This window comes from Myotis lucifugus, unplaced genomic scaffold (genome assembly GCF_000147115.1).
Source record: "Myotis lucifugus unplaced genomic scaffold, Myoluc2.0 scaffold_239, whole genome shotgun sequence".
In the NCBI taxonomy this organism is placed as follows: domain Eukaryota; kingdom Metazoa; phylum Chordata; class Mammalia; order Chiroptera; family Vespertilionidae; genus Myotis; species Myotis lucifugus.
In genome coordinates this window covers 762,533-788,084 of record NW_005871287.1, presented here as the reverse complement: position 1 = coordinate 788,084, position 25,552 = coordinate 762,533, and the positions used below count along the sequence as shown (strand labels likewise).

Here is a 25,552-nt window from a genome sequence, read left to right as displayed (position 1 = left end):
TACTTTAATTTTTTTAAAGCAGCGGCCCTGTTGTAATCTTTGAAGTCTTATTATTTAGCTCTTTAGTTATGAAGCACCTCATGTATGCGAGGCTCTGTTCTTGACTCTGGAAATACAGCAGAGAACAAGAGAGACTAGGTTCCTGCCCTCACGGGGCTTACAATCCAGTGGTGGGAGAACGGCAATGAACAAGTAAATAAATGAACAGGATAATTTCAGACAGAAACAAGTGCTACCAAGGACTGTAAAACGGGTGAAGGGATACACAGTGAGGGGAGAGAACAGCTACTTTAAATAAGGTTCCTGAGAAGGTGACTTTGAGCTGAAACCTGAAAAATGAAGGGCCATCCTTGAGAAGAGCCATGGAAAGAATTTCCCGCACAAATGGAACAGCGAGTGCTAAGGCCCTGAGGCCAGCTCAAGCCAGGCAGTCAAGAACAGGAAGAGGTGAGTGGATGGACACAATGGAAAGGTGGAGAGGATGGTACAAGAGGAGGTTGGAGAGACAGCTGGGGCCAGTCACTTAGGGTTCTTGAAGTGTTTGGATTTTATTCGTCAAGTTTTAACCAAGAGAATAAACATGAAGCAGTTTATGATATTAAAAGAGCACCTGTGCGATTAAAGAAGGTGAGTTTTTCAGATAAGGAGACCAGTCAGATGGCTGTTGCAGTGCACTAGTGGCTTATATTAGGATGGTGGTCGTGGAGGAATAAGGATATATTTTGGAGATAGAACAATCAACAGTACTTATTGATAGCATGAAGGTAGAAAAGGTTGAAGGAAAGAGTTCAAGGAAGACTTTCACTTCTATGTAGTGGAACACAAATTTAGAAATATAACGCCCTGGCTTTGTAGCTCAGTTGGTTAGAGCATGGGCCGGATACAGCACGTTTGTGGGTTTGATCCCTAGTCAGCACACATGCAAGAGTCAACCAATGAATGCATGGAAGGGCAGAGCGGCAAGTTGGTGCTTCTCTCTCTCAAATCAATCAATTAATAAATAAGTTTTTAAAAATATATATTTTTTTTATTGATTTCAGAGAGGAAGGGAGAGAGAGAGAGATAGAAACATCAATGATGAGAGAGAATCATTGATTGGCTGCCTCCTGCATGCCCCCTACTGGGGATCAAGCCAGCAACCCAGGCATGTGCCCTTGACCGGAATTGAACTTGGGACCTTTCAGTCCACAGGCCAATGTTCAATCCACTGAGCCAAACCGGCCAGGGCAAATAAAATTTTAATGCATTTTTTAAATTGATTTAGAGAGAGAAGAAGGGAAAGGAATAGAGAGAAACATTGACAACAGAGAAACATCCATTGGCTGCCTCCCGCATGCTCCCCACCTGGGGTCGAGCCCACAACCCAGGCATGTGCCCTGACGAGGAATCAACCAGTGACCTCTTGGTTGCACCCAACCACTGAGCCACACTGGCTGGACAATTTCAAAAAAATTTTATTAAAGAAATATATTTAACACATATTTAGCCTCCACTTACTACATTTAGATTCTCAATTAAATCAGAGCACAGCATAACATAGGGAAAGAATTTGAACTAATTCTTAAACTCCAATCCAGTGTGATCTTGGAAATTGTCTAAACACAAAGATGTTTCCTCATCTTTCAAAGGGTGAGGCGTCCCCGGATTTGAGATGTTTGTGAAGCTCCAGGACAGCACCTGGCCCCGGGAGCCTGAAGAAGGTTGTGGGAAATCCAAACGGAATGAGGCAGAGAGCCTCATACTTGAGGTTTTATTCAGGAGAGGGTGATGTAGGGCCAGTGTTGCAGGATTTTAAATAGGCGGAACATGTATAGCATTGGGCATATTCCCGTTTCTCCCTGAATAGGAAATGAGTTTCTCTGCTAGGCACCCGGTCCTGGAACAGCACCTGACTATCGCGGGTATCAATAACTGACTAGTGCAGAATGGGATCTGGGTGACGGGAGGAGGTTGTCTTGCAGTGGTTCTCAACCTTCCTAATGCCGCGACCCTTTCATACAGTTCCTCATGTTGTGGTGGCCCCCAATTTCATTGTTACAAATTGATCATAATTAAAGCATAGTGATTAATCACAAAGACAATATGTAATTATATATGTGTTTTCCGATGGTCTTAGGCGACCCCTGTGAAAGGGTCGTTGGACCCCCAAGTTGAGAATCGCTGTAGAGAAATAAAAAGAACCAGCGCCCGGTGATTTTCAGGTCGCTCTTGTAACGTTCCCCCTCCCCCACAAGCACCTCTAGGGGAACTACAAGTCCCACAAGACCCCGCCTCAAGGGGAGGCGGGGCGCAGGCGAGGGCGGCACCGGCTGTTCCTCTTTCTTGAAGCGTGATTGGCTCGCGGCTCTGGAAGGCGACCAATGAGCGCACTCGGGAAAAGCGGCGAGGCCAATATGGCTTCCTGCACCTGGTGACGGTTGTGGGAACTGTTGGGTCTCATGGAGAAGCCGCGCGGCGTCGAGGTGAGTGGGAGAGGACTTTGGCGGGTGGGAAAGGGAACCCCGAGAGCCCAGCTCGGGGGACGCTGCTGCGGGCCTTTCAGCGACGCCTTGCGGTGCTGGGTGGGAGGATGGATAAACAGGCTGAGCAGGGCCAGAGGGGTCGGTGCTGCCTTCTGGTCCGAGGTGGCTGGGGTCGGCGTCTGGCGAGCAGTTCCGGGAGGAACCGCCTCCCTGGCCTCGGGAAGGGGAACCGGGTTGGGGGTCTGAGAGCTCCCGAATCCCCGTCGTCCCTCCTGTCGCGCGGCCCCGTTCTTTAGGGCTTGCGAGGCCTGTCACATCCCGGGTGACGTGACGGGAGATGAAGGCAGAATAAACATTCCGTGTCTAGGCTGCCCACGTGCGCCGTCTCCCGGGACACGCACCACCGTCCTGGTTACTGTTTCGCTTTTACGGTTCTAGTAGCTGCGGCTTCGGTAGCGAGACTCGAGAAGTTCACGCCGCCGGGAGGCGGAGGAGGCCGGCGCCACGCCCGACCGGCCCCCAAATCCACCTGTTAGGTCCCCGCTCTGCCGACCTGTGCCCCACTCACTCGTTCATCATTGGCTTCCGGTCGCCTTGTGTTTTGTGTGTTTTTGTTTTTGTTTTTGGAGACCAGAAGGGAGAGGGAGAGAAACATCCATCGGCTGCCTCCTGCGCGCCCCCTACTGGGCATTTGGGGATCGACCCCGCACCCCAGGTTGGTGCCCCGACGGAGATCCCAACTGGCCACCTCCCGGGACGACGCCCAGCTAACTCACCCTGTATTTGAATTCAGTTTCCTTTCTAGCACATTTGCATGTGTAGTTGGAAATATAAAATGGAATCGCCCTTGAACCAGGGGGTCACGGTTGGATTCCGGGTCAGGGCACACGCCCGGCTTGCGGCTTGCGGGCTCCATCCCCAGTAGGAGACCTGCAGGAGGCAGCCAGTTGATTCTCTCACATCACTGATGTTCTCTCTCTCTCTTCTCCCTCTCCCTCTCTCTGAAATCAATTGGGGAAATACATATATATATATATAGTTTTATTTTATTTTATTTTATTTTTTTAAGAATAATAGCTCACACTTTGAGAGCTGTCACTAAGTCCTGGAAACAGATCTAGGCTTTACATATCTCAGTCTTAATAACAGTCTTCTAAAGGAGGCCTGCTTTTCTCTCCGGTGCACTAGTGAAGAAACAGAGAGCGGCAAGGGTGACTGTCTTGCACCAAAGCACACAAAAGTGGCAGAGCCAGGATTCAAACCTGGGCAAATCTGATTTGAAATGCCATGCTTTTAACCAGTAAAAATTGCCAATACTTATTGAATACTTATTATGTGCAGGTCACTGTCCCCAGTGCTTTACATGTATTAATCCTTACTTTTCCCCCAAAGCCTATGATTAAGGTGGTATTGTGCTCATTTACAGATGGGGAAACTGAAAGACTGACTTACTGCAGAGCATACAGCTGGTAAAAACTAGCGATGGGCCCTGGCCAGTGTACTCAGCGATGCAGCAGTTCTCAACCTGTGGGTCGGGACCCCTTTGGCGGTCGAACGACCCTTTCACAGGGGTCGCCTAAGACCATCCTGCATATCAGCTATTTACATTACGATTCATAACAGTAGCAACATTACAGTTATGAAGTAGCAACAAAAATAATTTTATGGTTGGGTCACAACATGAGGAACTGTATTTAAAGGGCCAGAAGGTTGAGAACCACTGGATTAGAGCATCACACTGCGCACAGAAGGGTTGCTCGCTCCCACCGGGGTCGGTGGAGGTGTGTGGGGAAGGCAACCAATAGATGTGTCTCTCTCACAATGATGTTTCTCTTTCTCCTCCTCCTCCCTCCCTCCGTCCCTCCCTTCCACACTCTCTCTAAAAAGCAATGGAAAAAATATCCTCAGGTGAGGATTAACAACAAAACTAGAGATGGTATTTGAGCCCTGAGCTAGAGTCCAAATTCTTCACACCTTTTCTACTACACGCCAGGTAGATTCATATACACTATTTCATTTACATCTCACATCCTGTGAGCCAAGTTTTTTATTTATTTTATAGATAGGAAAATTGAGTCCCAGAGGTTAAATGCCTTGCCCCAGAGCCCCAGCTAGTTAGGATCAGAGCTAAGTCCCAAGTTGTGGTACATTCCACTGTGCTATAGCTAGTGTGTCTTCTGCCTTCCAAATCCTTCTTATGGCCGTCTGGGTCCCAAATTAACTTTTCTCTGACTTAAGTTGTTTTTGAGTTGAGGTTATTTTGATGTACATATGCTGAAGGGGGAAGAGTACATTTCTCCTGAGTTCAGTTCCAGGCCACCGCGACAAAGACAGTCGTACTCTTTTTGCTGGTGGAAAGTCTTGCCTTCAATTTGTGAAAATTGCAACATCTGTGAAGTGCAATAAAATGAGGTATGCCTGTCCAGGTTTCCCTCAGAATCCGTGGGGGATTGGTTGCAGGAACCCCCACAGACACCAAAATCTGCAGATGCTCAAGTCCCTTATATAAAATATCATAGTATTTGCAAATAACCTATGCACATCCTCCCATATACCTTAAATCATCTCCTGATTACTTATAATACCTAATACAATATAAATGCTATGTAAACAGTTGTTATTCTGTATCACTTAAGGAATAATGAAAAGAAAATTGTCTTTGTATGTTCAGTACAGATGCGACCACAGGCCTAACTATATGGTACATGTCAGCAACACTAACATTGTATTGATGTTTTTTTACCGGAATGTGGAACCCACTGATATGGAGGGCTGGCTGTATATTTCTTTCCCAGGCATCTCACTTAGGATATTTTCATATCATTGTATTCTATTGAATCATGTAAAATATCATCACTTACAAATCCACAGAAGGAGCTTGCTTAATTCCTAAAACATGTTTTTTTCTGTTTTAAGCTATTCTGTTGAATTGTGCGTGCAAAGTGTATGAACAAGAGTGACGCTTCTGGTGTTCCCAAAGGGGTGTTTGATTCTGCCTGCCATTTTGCCCAAAAATGTTGACTGACCAAAAACTGGAAAGGGAGCAGCTAGCGATCTGCAGCTGCCCTCCCTGTACACGAAGCCAACCAGGACTCCTGCCTGCTTTGTGTCCTTTCTTGCACTAGGAGATTCCTTCTTCAGAACCCATGGAGGAGGAAGAGGAAGATGACGACTTGGAGCTCTTTGGTGGCTATGACAGCTTCCGGGGTTACAACAGCAGTGCGGGCAGCGAGAGCAGCTCCTATCTAGAGGAGTCCAGTGAAGCAGAAAATGAAGAGAGGGAAGCAGGGGAGCTGCCCACCTCCCCCCTGCATTTGCTCAGCCCTGGGACTCCTCGCTCCTTGGACGGCAGTGGTTCCGAGCCAGGTGCCTTCAGAGTGTCCCCGAAGATGGGAGGTTTCAGGAGGCTGTGGCGGAAGAGGGGGGATAGAGGCCATGTGGACAGAGTTGTCAGGTGTAAAGGGCTGTTTGGTCTTAAGTATGAGGGATCGGATGTGTAAGGACCTGTGAGAGAGACAGAAGCACCCCAAGTATCCCCAAAGGTCATTTCCCCTGGTGCAGTCTGATTTCAAATTGTGATTTCACTCCTTTCACACAACTGGTTTTATTCAGCACATATTAGATGCTAGTCATTAACATGGCACTGCTTTTACATTTGTGTGAATAGCTGGTCTACTTTTTAAAAATATTTTTTTTAATTAATTTCAGAGAGGAAGGGAGAAGGGAGAGATAGAAACATCAATGATGAAAGAGAATCATTGATCAGCTGCCTCCTGCATGCCCCCTACTGGGGATCGAGCCCACAACCCAGGCATGTGCCCTTGACCAGAATGGAACCCAGGACCCTTCAGTCCACATGCCAATGCTCTATCCACTGAGCCAGGGTAGCTGTTGGATTTTTTTTTTTTAATATATTTTTATTGATTTCAGAGAGGAAGGGAGAGGGAGAGAGAGATAGAAACATCAATGATGAGAGGGAATCACTGATTGGCTGCCTCCTGAGGATTGAGCCCACAACCCATGCATGTGCCCTTGACCGGGGTCGAACCTGGGACCCTTCAGTCCACAGGCTGACGCTCCATCCACTGAGCCAAACCAGCGAGGGCAGCTGGTGGATTTTTAAGCGTGGATGTTGAGAAGGTAGGATACCTAAAGTGTTCTGATTATTATCCAGGAAGCAACAAGAAATAGCTTATGGTTTGGAAGTGACAGTGAAGGAAATAGAGAATAAAGTGACCCCTGGGTAAGAGGAGTAGGGGGTTGGGCAGATAAGAATCCCCCTGGAGCATATGGAAGCCAGTTGGCTTCAGCGATGTGATGCTTGGACAGCTGCTGGACCCATGTCGGGGTCTCCACCTGTCACTGCCTGTGAAGAGAGGCAGGTCAGGCGGTCTGTGAGGACACTCTGTTCCTTGGTGCCCAGACTCTTCAGAACAATTATCTGAGACTCTCTGCCACTTGAATCTTATTTCCTTTCTATTCATCCTGTGCTCTCTGCCTTCGCGTGTCTGTCTCCCTTCTGTCTTCTAGTTGTTCTCTTAGAATCTCAGACCTTTAGGAATAGAAAGACCCGAGAGAGACCATCGAGCCCAGGGTTCTCTAGCTCTGGCTTGGGCATTTTTAAGAGCCCCCAAGTGATTCTAATGTGAAGCCGGGGTTGAAACACTGATCTAGTTCAGTCTCTTTATAGATGAGAAAAAAATAGACTCAGAAGTTAAATGATTTGGGCACTTTTTTCTACTTTTTTCCTCTGCAAACTTTCCAACACGTGTTTCTTCGTGGATTTTTCTTAGCCCCACTATTGACACATACCCAAGGGATGCCAAGCAGCTTATCTTAGGTGAAGTAGATTCAGGATTTACCTGGTTAATGCAGTGCCAGGTTTTGAAGGGCCTATCGTTCTGTTTGATTTGGGGTGACATATCAGGTGAGTCATGTGCTAAGTTCTCTTCCCAGCTGTCTGTGAGATGTGTGGTATCGTGGGTACAAGGGAAGCCTTCTTCTCCAAGACCAAGAGGTTCTGCAGCGTCTCCTGTTCCAGGAGCTACTCCTCCAACTCCAAGAAAGCCAGTATCTTGGCTAGATTACAGGTGAGAGGCAGTCACTTGGGAAGACCCTTCCTGGGGCCCAGGGTGCTGAGACAGGAACAGCCAACTAACTGATGGCAAGGGGCCAAGAGGGCTTGGGAGGACCTTGCCTGTATCCATCCCAGGATGTAAATTGCCTGGTATTTATTATGATCTCAAACTTTAGGGGGCAGAGGAATCTATTTATGGAGCTTATTAACTTGCAGGTTCCTGGAGCTGCATTCACTTCATTCCCCACTCTGGGGAGGTTCAATAAGTTTTAAAAATGCCCTTGGTCCTTGCACCACATTTTTATAAATGTTCTGAAAGGAAGCTGGGGACCAGCCACAGGCTCATCAGCCCAGTGGGTTTAGATGGTTGATGCCTCATCTCTGACTCCATGTCATAGCCACCCAGAAAGTCTTACAATCTCTAGTTAATTACTGACATTCATAGCAGTTTCAGACGTGGAGAGATTCTGATGTGCTGTCCGACCCGTCCGCTAACTGGGACGTGTGCTGAAGTCCAGAGGAAGAAGGACTTACTAGGGTGGCTCTGGGCTGAGGCAGCAGAGCGAGGCTGGAAGCTAATCTCAGGTGCTGGCCTTGTGTTGTTTATGGTGACTGGCTGCCGTCCACAACGCCTGTTCTCAAACTTGACTGCATGTTGAGCTCACCTAGAAGGTTTTAAAAATATTGACGCTTGGGTCTTGCTCCCAAAGAGCCTGACTTAATTGGGATGAAGTGTGGCCTGGACACAGGGGCTTCAAAGAGCTCCTCAGGTGAACCTACTCTGCAGGCAGGCTTGGGCCCTGCTCTGATGTGTGTGACTCAGGGAGCCAGTTCTGCTCAGTGCTTCCTACACTCGCTCACCTTCACGAGACCATTACTGTTGTTGCCCTCATTTTGTGGATTGTAGTCAAGGCATGGAAAATCCTTCCTCCGTGAGCTGGTAATATTGTGAATAGCTGCAATTTGGAGGTACTTACTAAGGGCTTGGCACTCTCAGTGTAACCAGTGATCTCTAAAAAAAATATTTAAAAAGTCCTTTTAAAGGGCCAAAAATTTTTAGTAACTTGCTGAAAGGTACACAGATACACTTGATCTTAGCCAAAAGGCCGAGAAGCGATGAAAGGCACGCAAGTAAAATTGAGCCAGGATTTGACCCCAGGTCTGTGTGGGTTCTAAACCCACATTTCTACTACACTGATCTCTAGCAAATTCTCTGGGCCTCTGAGCAGTGCTTAGGTTACAAATTACAGAATGGATCGGCGTCCTTCAGCTTTGGGGGAGGACTCTGAGCCCTGATGGAAGCGGAACCTCCGTGTATATACAAAATGTCTCCCGGCTCCGTTCACAGATCCCCTGAAGCCCATTCTCTGCCATAAATCTGTAGAAGCGCAGGAGCAAGTAATGGCTGAGAGTTCAAGCCACTAGGAAAAGGTTGCTGGAGGAAGCAAAAGTTTAAAAGATGGGACAGGTGTCCCTCTCTGCCTTACTGCTCAGCCATCTGTCCCGTCCTCCCCAGCGAACAAGAGTTAAGCCCTTCTCCCATCCTTGCAACCCTTATTGTTATTAGCATCACCTTGATTTGTAAATGGAGAAACTGGAGCCCCCGAGAGCTTACTAGGAACTGACCCATGTTAAGATTTAAACCTAGGCAGTCTAAGTCCAGAGCTAGATTCTTAGCCAATATTCTCCACACATCCTCTCTGCCCTTCAGGGAAAACCACCTACCAAGAAAGCCAAAGTCCTGCACAAAGCAGCCTGGTCTGCCAAAATTGGAGCCTTTCTCCACTCCCAAGGGACGGGACAGCTAGCAGATGGGACACCAACAGGGCAAGACGGTAAGCGGGCAGAGGACTGTGCTCAGGGAGCTGCTGGGCATGGGTATGGGGGGGGGCAGGACTGGGGGCCCACTCTGGGAGTGAGGAGAAAAGATGGTCCGCTAGAAAGAGCCCTGACCCAGGCTTACTGTGGGTTGCATCTTCCTCACCTGGTAGCTATTGTGGAAATCGCTGCAGAAAATCCCTTCAGACACCCTAAATGGCAGGACCCCCACTGATCATTCAAAAGCCATGAATTAGCCTCTATTGTTTTGCAATGATGTTAGCTCTATGCTTTCCGTTTCCCTGGGCGGTGGAAAACCAGGTCTAGTTGGGAGAGGGGTGGTGCAATAAGAAAGGGAACTTTGAGTGCTGAGTGCGGAGCAATTTCTGAGCAAGTTAAATAGAGGCACAAAGCAACTCTGCTCTGAGTGGTCAGAGTTTCTGACAGAAATTGAGCTCCATAGGCGTGAGGGTTGCCTGCTGTAGCCAATGACAGATCAGGGGAGGTCTGAGGAATTTAAACTCAAGGGTCTTTGAATTTCATTTTCCTTTGGGGGAAGAAAGGCCAGACATTTCCTTCTGATAGTTTACTCCTGAGAGTCTGGCAGCCTTTGGAGAAGGTCCTGATGGCCACTCGTGGGGCAGGTATGGGGACAGGTGGCCTCGCCATGCACTTGGGACTGAGATGCTGCTGTGGTGGGAAAGGGACCTGCCTCTCCAGGCTCCTCAGGGGCCAGGTGCCTGGAGTGGCTGCTGCCTGAGCTCCGGACTCCACTCTCCAACTCCTCTTTGTCTGCAGCGCTGGTCTTGGGGTTCGACTGGGGGAAGTTCCTGAAGGATCACAGCTACAAGGCTGCTCCTGTCAGCTGTTTTAAGCATGTGAGTGCCCTGGCGGGGAGGGGAGAGGGAGCAGGGAGCCCAGGGGCTCACCACCCACCTCACCTCACTGCCTCGCAAACACTGTTCCAGGCTGGACGCAGCATTGGCACCACGAGAGAACAGTGGTGGTGGAGCAGGATCCTGGTGGTTGAAGTCCAGCTTTGTTACTCATTTACCTTTCTGTTCACTTCTTTGCAAAAGTCTTCCCTCGGACCCTCACTGAGGGCTTCTAGCACTGCACTGCCCCTCTGAGGGGAACTTGTTATTGACATAATGGAATGTGGTGCTAGCTTATGTCTGAGCACCAAATATGAACTTTTCTCCTTTCTTCCCATTGTCCATGTTTCCCATTGAAAGCCTGGTGCTTCTGAACTACCCCTGGGCCCCTTGGTCCCTGGGAGGCGGATGTGGATGCCTCCTGGAGCCCCTTCTGCAGGCGGCTCCCTGGCCCCTATCATTGAGAAACACCATCAGGGTGAGGCCCTGGGGGCTGGGCGTGGAGTGGAGGCGCTGACTGTGAAGCTTCCGTAGGCGATGGTTGCAGGCTAGGAGGGAGGCCTAGAGCAGCACTCTTTTGTCTTCCAAGCCAATTTCCAAAACACCAGGAAATGGAGGTGGAGGCCTCTCACCAGAGTAAACCCACCCCCTGGCCTCTCCTTTCTGAGCTGCTGCTGAACTCTGCAGGGTGCCCTGAACAGTGAAGAGCTGACCTTCGACCCCTCTGAATTGCTGGTGCAGGCGGCCTCTCCTAGTTGCCCTGAATTCTCTAGCTCTCCCGGCATTGGCACCTTCGCTGCAGGGGAGTTAACGGCACACTTGCATTTAACATGTCCGGTTCATGTGCTCTGGGAAAAGCCCGCTCCTGTGTGCCTGGGTAGCATTCTAGGTCTATGATGAACCCAATCTGTGGCCAGGGACATGGGACAGGATACCCCGATTGGCTTAAGCAGGCTGGGATGCAGAAAAGGTGAATTTCCCCAAAGGAGATCAAGGTGCCTGGCAGCAAAGTGAGGATTAGTCAGTGGGAAGGCACCCAAAAAGCAGTCCCTTGCTGTCGGGGGGCACGTGAACAGGCGGAGAGGACCAGCTGGAGGGGTGGGGAAAGAACATGCCGGGAGTGATGTGTGGTGGGCGGCTCTGTGAGAGCCGGCGTGGCGATGGCTGAGAGATCGGGGGTCATGATCCTTACTGCCCAGGCTTGAGTGACGATTTAAGGAGGTGATATTTGTGCCAAGAACAGGGTTTGGCATGTGGTAAGCACTAGCGGCTGTTATGTGGCATGCAGGCTGGCACAGGTGTGATGTGCTCAAGATGGTACAGTGAGGAGCTGGTCCTGTACCGACTAGTACTCGGGGCTGCCTGACTGGATCTCTGACCGTCACCCTGGCCACCCCATCTCCATTCCCTGACTGCTCTTCAAGGGCAGCAGACACACCTTGCTCATCTCTCCCTCCCTCGTCCTGTGCCTGGTTTTCCTCATCCAGGGACTGATGCGAAAAGGCGAAAGACACAATCAGTTGGGAAGCCATGGGGCCAGTGCTCTTCTCTGCCAGCCCAGGCAGTTACTTCACTGTTTCCTTTGGGTTCTCTCGTCCCCACCCAGGTCCCACTCTATGACCAGTGGGAGGATGTGATGAAGGGGATGAAGGTGGAGGTGCTCAACAGTGACGCTGTGCTCCCCAGCCGGGTGTACTGGATCGCCTCTGTCATCCAGGCCGCAGGTGGGTGTCCTCTGGCCAAAGAGGAGCAGGGTCTGGAGAGTGGTGTCTGCAGATGGGTGGGCAGTGCTGTGGGCAACAAACCCACCTGCTGGAGTTGCTGGCGCCCTGGCAGCCCTACCTCGCCTGCCTTAGAGGGGACCACCGAGCTGGGTGAGTTTGGAAACTCCCATTTTTTAAGGTTTATTCCAGGGATAATCAGGCTATAGAAAATTAATTCTCCCCATTATGCCGCACTGCTTTCCAAGTAAGTGGCATGGGTTTGTTTTGGCCATGACTCGGTGGACAGCAGAGACCACAGCGTCTGCAAGGAGTTCTTGGAGGTGGCAGCTGAAAGTCTGGGTTAGGCTGCGGAAGGAGGAAGGCCTAAGAACATACCTTTCCCCATCGCACCCTCCCTCACTGCGGCTCGTGTCCTTTCCAGGGTACCGAGTACTGCTTCGATATGAGGGCTTTGAAAATGACGGCAGCCACGACTTCTGGTGCAACCTGGGAACTGTGGATGTCCACCCCATCGGCTGGTGTGCCATCAACAGCAAGATCCTGGTGCCGCCCCGGAGTGAGTTGAGGAGGGCTTCCGTGTGCTGGTTTCCGAGAGCCCTTGGGTCAGGCAGAACAGAACCCACTTGCCTCCTCTGTCCCAGAGGCCTCGTGGCAGCTCCAGGTTTAGAGCCTGATTGTATAGGATGAGGTGATTGCGGACCGAAAGGCAGAAATAAGTCGTCCATCTCCTCTGCTGGTCTCTGGGGTGGCTCTGGCGCCCCCTGTCGGTGGAAGTGTTGTCAGCGTGTAACCAGGAATCTTCTGTCCCGCAGCCATCCACGCCAAGTTCACGGACTGGAAGGGCTACCTCATGAAGCGGTTGGTGGGCTCCAGGACGCTGCCCGTGGATTTTCATATCAAGGTCTGGCACTGAGCCCTTTGGGTCTCCTCAGTGGTCCCCTTCCTGCCCTCCTATTTGATGTGCTTCCTGCTGCTTGTTGGTTCTTCCTAAGACCCTTGTTTAACAGTCCGTAGTGGCTCCATGGTTCTCCAGGAAGGATGGTGGTTCTTGCCTCCTCCCCAGCCCGACTCTGATCCCGCCGCATCGACCACCTGCCTTTGTTCTCCTGGGCCCTCACCTGTGCTCAGGGCGTTGTTCAGGAGCATCGCTCAGGAGGCTTTGTTAAGTGCTGTGGGAACACAGGCCCTGCATCCCAGGACCCTCCTGTCTGGCCGAGGACACGAAGTCATGCACATGAATAATTATAAAGCGGCCTTGGTTCTGAACCAGGGAGGTGCTTCAGAACCACCTGTGTGGCATTGAATTGTAATTTTAAAAATTATTTAGTTCTTTAACCTAAAAAGCCATACACATGGTAAAAATTCAAAGGGATCTCAAGGGGACAGAGTGAAGACTCAGTCTCGCCCACTCTAGAGGCCAGATTGCTCGGGGCTCACTCACCGAGGTGGTGGGGCCGAACCTCAGGTCTCCTGACCCGGATCTCACAGGTGTGGTTCCCTTGTTGCCTGGGTGTCACAACAGTGAGCAGGGAATGCAGGGCAGGTGCTGCCATGACACGAAATTGAACTGGAACAAGTATTAAAGAAGGGTTCATGGAAAAAATGGCATTTGGATTTGACCTTGGTCAATAGGGTGTGGGTGGCATGGAAGCCAGCATTGGAAAACAAGGATGGAGGGGGAGTTGCCGTCTCGCCCAGGGCACCGGCACCAGCCTGCAGCAAGAGGTGGTCCCCAGCCCTCAGGAGGCATTCTCGGACTTTCTTTCCCTAAGTAGAAATGATTTTTCCCTTCTTTGAACTCAGTGGGTGCTACTCACTTGCTGCTTATCTCTCTATTGTTAATCATCGTTTTGTATTCTCTTTCCAACCAAACTGTAAGCTTTTCCTCCTGCATTTCCCATAGTGCCTTGCACAGTTGACAGATTTGCCATGAGGATGACTGTTCACTCTTTCTCAGCTGGCCCTTGTCTTAAGATGAGGCAGAGGATGGTGGTGGTGCAGGGCACTATGAGTATTAAGGTGGCCTCTTTTCTGCCGAAGTTACAAGGACTGGCTCTGGTGGCAGAACAGGGTTCCATGTGAACCAGTCGGCAAGCGTGCGGTTTGTCACCTACCCAGGTGTGCAGTGCGTGCTGGAGCGGACACAAAGCAGCTGCCTGTGAAGACGGGGGGAGGGTAAGAGGTGGGTTTGTGGAGGAAGCTTCAACTCAGACATGCCCTTTGATGCCTGCAGTATGGTCAGTGCTTAGTAAAATCTTTTGAATGAATGACCCATCAGCCAGTGTCTGGTGTTGCCTGTGTTTGTTCGTTGCTGAGAAAAATCATTAACTGGGCACTAACTCTGTGCCTAGTTCTGTGCTCGGCTGAGAATGTCGACCGGAGTCAGGGAGAACCTAGTTTCTGTCCTTGCAGAGCTCAGGTTCCGGTTGTGACCATAAACACTGGAGTAGGGTTGTTGGGTTGTGGGCTGCCATGGGTGGGTGCAGAGGAAAGGAATGTATCAGGGAGGCTGGTGGGGGGCAGTCCAGAGGGACCCCAGTCCAGGCCTCACCTGCATCTCTCCCTCATCTAAATGGACCAGCCAGGCAGTCGGTGTTGGGGTGGTGCATTCCAGCCTTAGGGCTGAGGGTCTGTGGTGGAGGACTGTCAGCTCTTCCAGGTGATCTGGAGACGCCTTCCCTTCTGGTGGGATTTGAAATAGCACAGCTCAGTCCCCCATGCCAAGGGGTTGAGAGAGCCCTGTGGAGCTCACTGTCCCCAGTCCTCACCAAAGTTACAGCAAACAAAGTATCTCCTGCCCCCGTCACCCATGCCCACCACCAGGGCTCTCTAGAGCAGTTGGTGGGCCTCTTGGTCACTGTCCTTGCTGCGTCAGAGGGGGCAGGCATTGCTACCGAGGTGCTACAAAAGCCATTCAGAGTCGCGGCCCGGTGAGGCCAGAGCTGGAATTGGATGGATGGAAGCAAAGGCGACTCTACTCAGGAGGCTTGTGTGTGCCACCACAGGAGGCGGGCAGGAGAGGGGAGTGTGGGACACCTGTGGGTCAGAACACAGGTCCCGGAAGGAGCACAAGGCTGGATACTGGGATCAGGTTCAAGGCTCAGCTCTGGCACGAATGCTGTGTGACTCTGGGCAAGTCACCTGACCTTCTGGGCACCCGCTTCCTTACTCTGCAAAGGGTTTTGTAATTCCCGCAGGTGGGCTTACTGGCACTTTGGTGTGCGCGTTGTGAGCTGCCTGCCTTCTCAGTGTCATCCTCAGGACGTGGAGGCTAGGGTGGAATCGGGGGACAGGAGGGCTCACTTCCTGACTCAGTGTTCGGGCGGCTCCACCCCACTTTCCCTGTCCTCTGGTTGCTTGTAAGAAGGTGGTGGCAGGGGCCCCATGCCCACAGCAGGCCTGTGTTCTGATGTTGCAGATGGTGGAGAGCATGAAGTACCCCTTTCGGCAGGGCATGCGGCTGGAGGTGGTGGACAAGTCCCAGGTGTCTCGGACCCGCATGGCCGTGGTGGACACGGTAATTGGAGGTCGCCTCCGGCTCCTGTACGAGGATGGTGACAGTGATGACGACTTCTGGTGCCATATGTGGAGCCCCCTGATCCATCCAGTGGGTTGGTCACGGCGTGTCGGCCACGGCATCAAGCTGTCAGGTTAGCAGAGCCCCAGGCAGCCTGACCCCAGCTCTGCCACCCCGAGGCTGGGTGGGAGCACCTCTGTACCCCACAACAACGCCCTGTGGTATAGGTGCTCATCTCCACCCTGCAGTTGGCAATACTGAGGCCCAGAGAGGTTGAGTGACTTGACCAAGGTCACTCAGCTTGCAGGTGGTAAAACTGATTTGGAACTGGAGACCACAGGCCCCATCTTCCCCCTGTCACCCGGGAGGAGAATGGGTCTTGGTGCTAATAGTTCCCATAGAGGGTGCCTAACGCTTTTGGCTTCTAGTCCAGGCGGGTGGGGGCTGAGACACAGATCGCAGCATCTGCAGGGCAGCACCCACACTTCTGGGGAGTATAGCGATGGCCCTGTTAGCAGCCTTCAACTCCCTTCTCTCCCTCACTCCCTCTGCCATCTCCCCAAAAGAGAGGCGCAGCGACATGGCCCACCATCCCACCTTCCGGAAAATCTACTGTGATGCTGTTCCTTACCTGTTCAAGAAGGTGAGGCCAGCTCTGGGGCCCCTTCCCCTTGATCATGGGTCCAATCCAGGCCTTAGGCCCTGGCCCTCCCTGTTCCCTTCCCAGGCCTCTGGCAGGAGAGGCCTGCTCCCTCCGCCCTGCACTTGGGCTGTCCCAGGTGCCCCAGCTGTCCCGTTCCTTTAAGGTTCGCGCCGTCTACACAGAAGGCGGTTGGTTTGAGGAGGGGATGAAGCTGGAGGCCATCGACCCCCTGAATCTGGGCAACATCTGCGTGGCAACCATCTGCAAGGTGAGCCTGTGGCTGCCTCAACCTCCAGGCGGCTCGGGGGCGGGAGCTGGTGCAGAGCCCTCACTCCGTGTCCACCACATTCCCGGCTGCCTGCTCCTGGAGCCCGGAGTTCCGTGAGCTCCCCACTGAGAACACAGTGGCACAAAGACAGACGTGGGCCCTGTGGGCACGGACTGCTGTCCAGTGAGGAGGGTCAGTAATCTCCAGCACAGGCTTCGAGTGCCGTGGCTGGAGCAGCAGCTCAGGGGAGCCATGGCCTCGTGTCCCCACCACAGCCACCTTGCCCTGGGATGGGGTGCAGCTCATGATACCGTGTTCTCTGGGTACCCCTCTCGACCACCCCAGGTTCTCCTGGATGGCTACCTAATGATCTGTGTGGACGGGGGGCCCTCCACCGATGGCTCGGACTGGTTCTGTTACCACGCCTCCTCCCACGCCATCTTCCCAGCCACCTTCTGCCAAAAGAATGACATTGAGCTCACACTCCCAAAAGGTAAGACTGGCCTGACCAGGCTACAGGCACCCCTTTGGCTGGTGCTCCCTCCTGGACTCCTCCCACTCCCCCTCCTCCCACTCCCCCTCCTCCCTCCACATCTCCTTCTGCTCCTCAGGCTACGACACACGCACTTTCAACTGGGACACCTACTTGGAGAAGACCAAGTCGAAAGCAGCTCCATCGAGACTCTTTAACATGGTGAGGAGACTGAGGACTGGGCACCCGGGTGGCCTCGGATTGGCCCTGCCCACTGTCAGCGAGTATCTGCTGCTGAGATCAGCCACTTCCGGGGAGAGGGCCCCGCTCCGACACAGGCACCGCGCCCCAATAGTCCAGCGGTCCCTTTCCCGCAGGGACTGGTGCTTGGGCACAAAGTACAGGGGGGCCATTGGTCAGAGGGACCTTCCCCTGCAGGCACTCACCACTGGGGCAGGGAGCTGGCTGGCCAGGTCACTGCCTTCTTCCTCCTCCCAGGACTGCCCCAACCACGGCTTCAAAGTGGGCATGAAGCTGGAGGCCGTGGACCTGATGGAGCCCCGGCTCATCTGCGTGGCCACGGTGAAGCGGGTGGTGCATCGGCTCCTCAGCATCCACTTTGACGGCTGGGACAACGAGTATGACCAGTGGGTGGACTGTGAGTCCCCGGACATCTACCCCGTCGGCTGGTGCGAGCTCACCGGCTACCAGCTCCAGCCACCCGTGGCCACAGGTCTGGGTTCTTGCAGCCCTAAGGGGCTCCTGACTTTCATTTTTCCTTCCTTCCAACCACGCCCCCTGCCCCATGCCCACCTCATTCTGTGGCATGAGATCGAGAAGTCTCCTGGCCCACCCTTGCTCCTGACTTCTCTGTCTCCCTTTCCCTCTGGCCTGCAGAGCTCCTTCCTTGATCTTGCCCACTCTGTCATATGCTCGTGCCCTTATGCACCCAGGTAAACTACCCAGGTCCCTCGGCGCAGCCCTGGTGACGAGGGTGGGAAGGGACAGCTGCTCTCCAGTCCCTCCCCCAGCCCCTTCCCCTTTCTCATGCCCAACTTTGGCTTTCCTTCTTGGGGTGTCCCGAGTGTCAGGGAGGCTATGAGGGGTGGGCAGGGGTCTCGGGATGTGCCTCTACCCTGTGTCCTCTCAGAACTCCTCCTCACCTCTTTTCCTTTTCTTTCAACAACAGAGCCAACCACACCTCTGAAGGCCAAAGAGGCCACGAAGAAAAGAAAGAAGCAGTTTGGGAAGAAAAGTAAGTGACGCTCTAAAGCTGCCTGGGCTGGTGTGGGACCCGGATCAGCAGGGCCTGTGGCGCTGGGAGCAGAGCTTGGGTGTTGTCACTTAGGTCGTGACGACGGTCCCTCCACCTCCTCCCCTTCCCATTTGGCCCCACGGGCCGTCATCCTGTCTTCCGTGACCCAGAGCAGAGTAGGGAGCCTTCAGTCCCTGGCAGTGGTCAGATGCCAGGAAAAGACAGGAGGTTGTATTTGAGAGCAGGAAGGGGAGGGAGGGGCCCTATGCTGCCCATGACAGGAACCGGCCCCTCTGCTGTGCTCAGCTGCTGGGAGTGGAAGTCAAGGTGCTGGAGGAAACGAAGCTGCTCCCCAGGCTGCCGGTCTTCCCTCTGCCCCCTCAGGGATGGGAGCAAGGGCAGCTGCAGCTTCAGGGTCACTTCCCAGGCGGCGCCACTCTCAGCAGGTCCTGAGTCCAGCAGGGGCTTGGCTCGGGGCAGCCGGTTGGAGGGGACAGGGCGTAGAGGACGGCGGTGGCGAGGTAGCCTCCATGACCGGCACCACCCAGAGAAGAGGTGCCCGCAGTGGGAGGCCGCTGAGCAGGATTAAGGTTGTGAGGGGCTCTGAGCCTCGGGCACAGGGCCTGAGGGGTGATGTCAGAAGTTCAGGCCAGTTCCCCTAAATCAGTACCGTCCCCTCTGCTCTGCTGCCCAGCCGCTGGATGAGATCCAACCTTCAAGCCTCACATGGATGTGACCCTAATGCTGGGTTTAATTCCGTTTTTATTCAAAGGGAAAAGAATGCCACCGACCAAGACGCGGCCCCTGAGACAGGGGTCCAAGAAGCCCCTGCTGGATGAAGACCCACGGGCCACAGAGAAGGTCTCGGCGGGGGCCGCTCCCGATGAGAGTAAGAGCCCAGGGCGGGCTGGCGGGCAGGGCTCAGGGGCGGCGCCTCTCCTTCCCCACCTGGCACAGAAGGGTACAGTCAATTTTGAAGGGAATTTTCTGGGCACCAAGCAGCCCTTCTCAGACCACTGGGCAGAAGAGCTTCCGAAACACCAACCCCCAGATCTGAGCGGAGCCAAGCCGCTCAGCCTGGCCTCTCCACCTCTGCCCACCTCGTGCTTGGCAGGGTGGGCGGCAGAGGGGCAGGTGCAGCGTCTCTGGCACAGCCAGCCTGGCGGGCGTGTGACGGGCCTGGGCCTTCTCCCACCTCATTCTGAGACCCCCATCTAGGGAGTGAGATCCCTTCCCCAGATCCAGAGCCCCCACCCTTCCCAGCGTTACATGCACAGCCTCTCTCTCCCCCCACCCCCACCTCCTCCCTCTCCAGTCATCGCTGTGCGTGTGAAGGAAGAGCATGTGGAAGCGGCCACGCCTGACAAGGCCCTGAGTCCAGAGCTGCCCGTTTCCATTGAGAACATCAAACAGGAGGCAGACGACTGAGCCGCCCCTGCTGCCAGCCTGGCCACCGGGAGGCCAGCGCAGGCTCCTCTGTCGCCACCTCCCTTCCACCCTCCTCAGTTTGGAGACTGAGCCTTTTTGCAGAAATACCGCCTGGTGCTGAGGGCCCGGCACTGAAGGATGAGCCGGGTCTCCTTTGACCTGCCTTGTGACCTCTGCCTGGGGGCTGCCTGGGGTCCCCACATGGTCGGAGTGGCTCCCTCTCCAGCTCCAGTTCCTGAAGCTCTGCCTCCCAGTCGCCCCTCCACACCCCTCAGCCGCCGGGGTTGCCGGGGTTGGGGGCTATGGCCACACTGCAAGACCCAACAGTGAAGTGTGCGTGCGCCTGTGTGTGCGGCCCGGCACGGCACCTAATAAAGGCTGCAGCCGCTCTTGAGGGGGAGGCCTCGCCCGGTTGGGGTGAGTGGTGTGATGGTCTGAACATTTTACCAAGTGGCCTGTCTTGCCTCCTGGGCTGTGCTCTTTCCTCCCAGCACTGCAGGGACAGCCATGTCTGTTGGGCAGCTGAGAAGCAGTGACCAGGATGCGGGTTTCAGTGGCTTGTGAGGCGTCCTTGACTTACGTTCCCTGTTGGCAGGAGCACCAGTTCCCATTTCTAAAAGGGCAGAGGTGGGGTGTGCTCCCTGCGCTGGGGGCTTGCAGGGACCTAGCGAGGGGAAGACCACGCCAGCCCGTGCCCCTGGGGGAGCAGCAGGTGTGGGGGCCCCACCTGATTGGGAGACGACCTCCAGCCTCGATCTGAACCTGCTCCAGAGGCCGGCTGGGCTGGGCTGGGGCCTGTCCTTGTCACTCCCCTTCCAGGGTCAGAGTCACAGGGCTGCGAGGGGAGTGTCAGTCCTGCTGGCGGAGGAGCCCGTGCAGGAGCCCCGGAAGCAGGGAGCAGGGGTAACAGGACACACTTCCTGGTTCCCTCTCCTCTGCTGTCCGAGCCCTTAACTCCTTAACACGGGTTTCGCTGCTCCTCTCGGAAATTACATTCTAGTTCACCTCCTGTTTGCCCAAATTAGTCTCCTTTGAAACTGTCTCCTTTCTGATCAATCCTGTCTCTTCATTCGCTCCCCTTTCTGGAACCTAAGGCGGAAGCTGCAGCCTCAGCCCTTTTCTTTCCTCTGCTGTGGGTAGGGAGCCGCACTGTCAGGGTCCACCTCTAAGGCGCAGCTGTGCTGGCCTGGAGTCCAGCTGCCGCCTGAGCTGGTCAGTCAGGCTGCTGTGGCCTGTGCTTGCCACAGGGGTGCTGTCTGCTTGCTGAGGGCCTGGCTATGGGGCGTCATCCCAGAGATGGGTGATCAGCCCAAGGGGAGCCAGTTTCCAGTCAGTGGAGAGAACGTGGTCTGCTCTCCTTTGCTGAAGGCATCAGGCAGCCCCACGTGGTGCAGAAACGAGCCCCAGAAAGCAGCTTGTTGGCGCAGCCTGATTTCTCCAAAAAGTGACTGATTTGCAAACAGTGAAGGCCAAAAGCAGGGACAGACCGGGGTGTGACAGGCAGTGGCATCAACCCCCAGGGACGAAGATGGCCAGGTGTTCCCTGTGGCTTCTGGGGAAACTGGAATCGTATGGCACTTTGGCCTTTAGTTTCTTCTTGAATAAAGGTGCCGTGGGCACAAAAGCTCCCGACGGCGGATTCTGACGGCGGAGCTGAAGGACAAGTGTAGCTGCCACTCAGGCCCTGGACTGGCCTCCCCAGACACTGAGATAATGAAATCCCTTACTTGCTGAAGTCCAGTTTGTCTGATTTTTGTTCCTTACAGCAGCGTGTGTTCTGATATACCGCCTCATAGTAACAATTGCGAGGTGAGTTCACATGTGAAGAAGCAATAAAGAATAAATGGCACCTGTCTCCATAGCAACCACACATAGTGCCCTTATTTCTGCCATTCCCCTCCCCCAGACCCTGAGTTCCCCCAAGGCCTAGTGCCAGTGATGGCGAACCTATGACACGCGTGTCAGAGGTGACACGCAAACTCTTTTTTGGTTGATTTTTCTTTGTTAAATGGCATTTAAATATATAAAATAAATATCAAAAATATAAGTCTTTGTTTTACTATGGTTGCAAATATCAAAAAATTTCTATATGTGACACAGCACCAGAGTTAAGTTAGGGTTTTTCAAAATGCTGACACGCCGAGCTCAAGAGGTTCGCCATCACTGGCCTAGCCTGTGCCTTGTCCCTCGTGCCCTCTGCATGGGCCTGGTACAATGAGTGTGTACGACATGAAAGGGTATGGATGGGACCTAAAGGTCAATTTGATGTGTCCCAGGTGCAAGAGTTGACCTCTGGGGCATTCTTCCTCAAGGCACAGAATGACCCTGTGTCTCAGCTCCCGGATGGTCTCAGTGGGGCTGCTGGCTGGGAACCTCCTGAAGGGCCCTTCCGACTCCCTGCTTCTGCTGCAGGACATGCCGCGGCTCCCGGTGCGGATTCGGCCAAGTCCAAATGCACCTCACACTTTCCTGCCACCTAGTCCAGACCTTCTCTGCCCAAGGGACTGGGAGAAGCAAGGGGACGGCCGTTTATGACAACTTCACATGCCGGCCCTGGTTTATACACACTTACAGCTTCATCTCCACAGGGGCCTGCAAGGAACATGCCTTCATTTTACAGACAGGACAAGAAAGGCTCCTTAAGGTCTAGGAACTTGGTTGCTTAAATTTACTACTTAAATGATGGCAGCGGGATTAAACCCTGGTTGATCAGCCATCTTACTGCTGCACTATCCATTCCCTCAACATTAAGCATCTTCCATGTGCTGGGCCCCAAGCTAGAGGTTAGGCTCCAAGGAGAGGCAAGGTCAGCATCCCGACCCAGAGCATCCTGCCACAGCTCAGGACCCTTATCCTTCAGTTCCTTTGTGTTCCTGGGAGAAAACTGCCCCTTTCAACAAAATAAAAACAAGCCCAGAACTCCAGGCTGGCCTTCGGTGGGGTATCTGCGTGTTAGGAAGGGTGGCTGGAGGGCATGGTCTGAGGTGTCCCCATTTCTGCCACACCACCGTGCTCTGTGTGTGTGTCGGGGGCGGGAGGGGGGGTCCCTTTGAACTAAAGCCCTGGCCTGGAGCTGGGGCCGGCACCTGTGCTCCAGGAGCCCGGGCTGGCACGGGGAGAGCCCGTGCCGTTCATCAGCACGAGCCTGGCGCAAGTCCATGCACACGAGCGTCAGCTGGCCTCTGCTGCCGCTGTCACCACTCTTCCAGGCCGTGCTTCTACGGCAGAACTGCTCACCTTCAGCTTAGGGTCCTACGAGGGGTTCCTTTCTACCCCCACAAGGAACACTGTTAGGGGTTACATCCTCCAGAGAAACACCTCAGAATGAGACCTTATTTAGAAACAGAAACTTCACAGAGGTAATCAAGGTCAAATGAGGTCATTAGGGTGGACCCTAACCCAATAGTCTGTGTTCTTATAAGAAGGGGGCACAGGATGTCGTGAGATGATGTGAAGACAAGGAGATACCAGAGGTTGGAGCTGTGCTGCCACAGGCAAGGAGCATCTGGGGCCCTCAGAAGCTGGAAGGGGCAGGAAGGACCCCCCTAGAGCGTCAGAGGGAGCATGACCATGCCTTGGTTCGGACTTGTGATCTCTGGAACAGTGAGGTGATAAACGTACAATTTGTGGTACGTGGTTCTGCAGCCCCAGGGAACTGCTCCATCATCTAACGGTCCCCAGGCACCCCAAATCTTCCGATGCAGGTCCTCTCCCTCCCAGTGCCTCCTTGTTCTGTTCTCATTTCCCTCTGAGGACTGGCTGCTCCCCTATAGACCCTCCCGCCCCCAGTACCCTCACCACCCAGCACGGGCCCCACCTGGAGAGGCGCCCGCATCTCGCTCACTCTCCTCTGATGTCCTACAGCTGATCTTTCAGGTGTGAATGCATTTGTCAGGATGGTGAACACATGATGAACACAGTGCCCAGGGGCCGACGGACCGCCGCAGAGTGGAGTCCAGCTGGTGGCCGAGAAGCAGGGGGGCATCGGCGCCCCTGGGACAGCCAGGCCCTCGAGGTCAGAGTGGGAAATGGTTGAGTCAACAGGGATCCAGCCTTTCAGTGACAGTGGGATTGATTTCACAAACACGTCGGTCCAGTGTGCTGTGGCCTAGCGGAAAGGCCACTGTCCCACAGGATGAAATCACGTGAAGCAGCGAGTCCGACACACCCACCCCAGGCCCAGCCCAGAGGCAGAGAAGGTAGAGGAGGTGAGGAGGCGAGCATGGGCATTCCTGAATGGAGGCAATGGGTCCTTGCCCAGATCTAGAACCACATGAAACTGAGACCAAGAGAAGTCAGAGCCCTGCTGCCCCGGGAGCTCTGGAACCTGCCCCGCCCCCAAGGCCTCCCCCCACCTGCCAACCTTGTCTGCTCCCCGCTGTCTTCCCTTCACGCGGGTTCTCCGGGCACTGGGCATCCGCTTGGCCTTCCTGGAAGCCCAGCTCGGGCAGGCTTCAAAGACAGCAACTGCAGCCTTCACCCTCTGGCCGCGGGCACTGGGAGGGGCGGCACAGGTGGCCCCCACGCGCAGGTTCAGCCCAGTGAGCCACCTGAGGAGAAAGAGTTCGGGGAACCCTCGGTGCTGAGCTTTCCTGAGGCGAGGACCTCGGGAATTTGGGGCAGTGGGGCCTCATGCCTGAGAACCGACTCCAGAGAATCCTGGTTCGGCCGCTCACCGATTGTGACCCTGAGCAAGTCACTTCCAACCTCACATCCCTTCTCTGTAACAAGAGGGCAGTCGTGGTGATAAACATGCAGGGCTGTAATGGGTCACACCAATCTATACACGTAACTAATTCAATGTAACTGCTAACAAGCCGCCGCCATGAGGTGGACACGATTACTATCAGCCCCTTTCAGAAGAGGGGTGTGTGGCCCAAGTCAGACAGCCAGACAGGCAGGACTCCAGGTGACGGTTGCTTTCTCGTGTAATTATGTGAAGCGCCCACGAATATTGATGAGGTCCGGCCCCGCTGGGCTGGGCAGATCTCATTCCCACTCTATGGATGAGGGACTCGAGGCTCAGAGAAACCACCCCAGCTGTGCCCTGGCAGGACCCCGCTCCCCGAAAGCTGCTCAGCCGGGCAGACACGGGGCCCTGGAGAGCCAGTGGGACTGGACTGAGAGCAGCTGGCGGGTCCCGCTGGGGGTCCAGGTGGAGGTGCTCACCTGTGAAGTGGGAGCAGCTGGCAGTCGCAGCGGAAGGGATTGCCGCTGAGGTCGACCAGCTCCAGCTGGCTGAGCCCGGGCAGGGCGGGCAGGGCCTGCAGCTGGTTCTTCTGCAGGTGCAGGCTCTGCAGCCGGGGCCCCAGGCCTGAGAAGGCCCCGGGAGAAACCTGCAAGGAGGCGCCAGGCCCTGGGGTGAGCTCCTGTCAGGCCCGGGAGGGCGGCCCCTGCTCCCCTAGCACAAGGCAGTGGGGACCCTCAGGTGGCCAGGCAGGAGGCAGCGCCTGCGTGGAAACGGAGGTGCCTCTGACGCCAAAGCGCTTGCCCTTTGCAAGTCACCCGGTCCCGGTCCCGGTGCTTTCTGCTTTGCCTGAGCCACCCCCACCCCCATCGCGGCAAAGCCCCTTGAGGCTCCACTGCCTCACAGTGCACAACAGTAGGGGACCCTGAGTCCCCGCCTCCTCCCTCCTCGGAGCCCAGCAGTGCCCTCCCGGGCAGGCCTCTGTGTGGCATGGATTCGGATGCTCTGTCACCCACACCCAGTTCCCTGGGCAGTGTGGTCTGGCTTATCTAAGGGTCCCGTGCCCAGCCTCGGGCCTGGCACTGCCGGGCTGGCAGTGTTTGTTGAGTGAATGTTCCCTACATAGGACCAAGCTGCCCCCCCCCCCCCCCGTGCCACCCCCTGGGGTCCCCTTTCTTCCGGGCAAGGCTGTTTTTGAAAAAGAGCTGCAGGGAACTTGGCCACCGGGCGGAAAGGGCCCTCCCCAAAGGGCCCTTGGCGGGTTCCCCTTAATACTGTTGCTTCCTGGGGGCTTGCAGCCCTTTTCTTGTTTTTCTCTTTTTTTTC

General features: G+C 54.2%; 2 protein-coding genes and 1 pseudogene across 5 annotated transcripts in view; 1 reads left to right on the top strand and 2 right to left on the bottom strand.

The window, feature by feature from the left end:
* Positions 1-2,337: 2,337 nt before the first annotated feature.
* L3MBTL2 (L3MBTL2, polycomb repressive complex 1 subunit) lies at positions 2,338-19,829 on the top strand. 4 transcript variants are annotated; one of them, XM_014464140.2, is made up of 17 exons: positions 2,338-2,462; positions 5,588-5,828; positions 7,419-7,552; positions 9,251-9,374; positions 10,156-10,235; positions 11,839-11,956; positions 12,378-12,512; positions 12,769-12,857; positions 15,408-15,606; positions 16,040-16,116; positions 16,280-16,384; positions 16,730-16,877; positions 16,996-17,078; positions 17,355-17,589; positions 18,046-18,111; positions 18,884-19,000; positions 19,427-19,829. In XM_014464140.2, the coding sequence occupies exons 1-17, from the start codon at positions 2,439-2,441 to the stop codon at positions 19,537-19,539; spliced, it is 2,088 nt and encodes a 695-aa protein (XP_014319626.1). In that variant the 5' UTR covers positions 2,338-2,438; the 3' UTR covers positions 19,540-19,829. The 4 variants fall into 4 exon arrangements, 3 of the variants coding, with proteins under 3 accessions (XP_014319626.1, XP_006098595.1, XP_023618020.1); XM_006098533.3 differs by having other exon boundaries at positions 2,386-2,462; positions 15,375-15,606; XR_330385.3 differs by lacking the exon at positions 19,427-19,829 and adding an exon at positions 17,754-17,809 and having other exon boundaries at positions 2,439-2,462; positions 15,375-15,606; positions 18,884-18,959.
* On the bottom strand, positions 8,500-8,657 carry LOC111827885 (annotated as a pseudogene).
* Positions 19,830-21,048: 1,219 nt separating the features above from the next.
* The window catches only part of CHADL (chondroadherin like), a 9,282-nt gene continuing 4,778 nt past the window's right edge, over positions 21,049-25,552 (bottom strand). Inside the window, exons 4-6 of the mRNA XM_023762258.1 lie at positions 24,709-24,875; positions 23,903-24,089; positions 21,049-21,192 (exon numbers count right to left, since the gene is read on the bottom strand). Of these exons, the coding sequence (XP_023618026.1) occupies positions 21,049-21,192; positions 23,903-24,089; positions 24,709-24,875 (498 nt within the window). The remainder of the gene's footprint in view (positions 21,193-23,902; positions 24,090-24,708; positions 24,876-25,552) is intronic.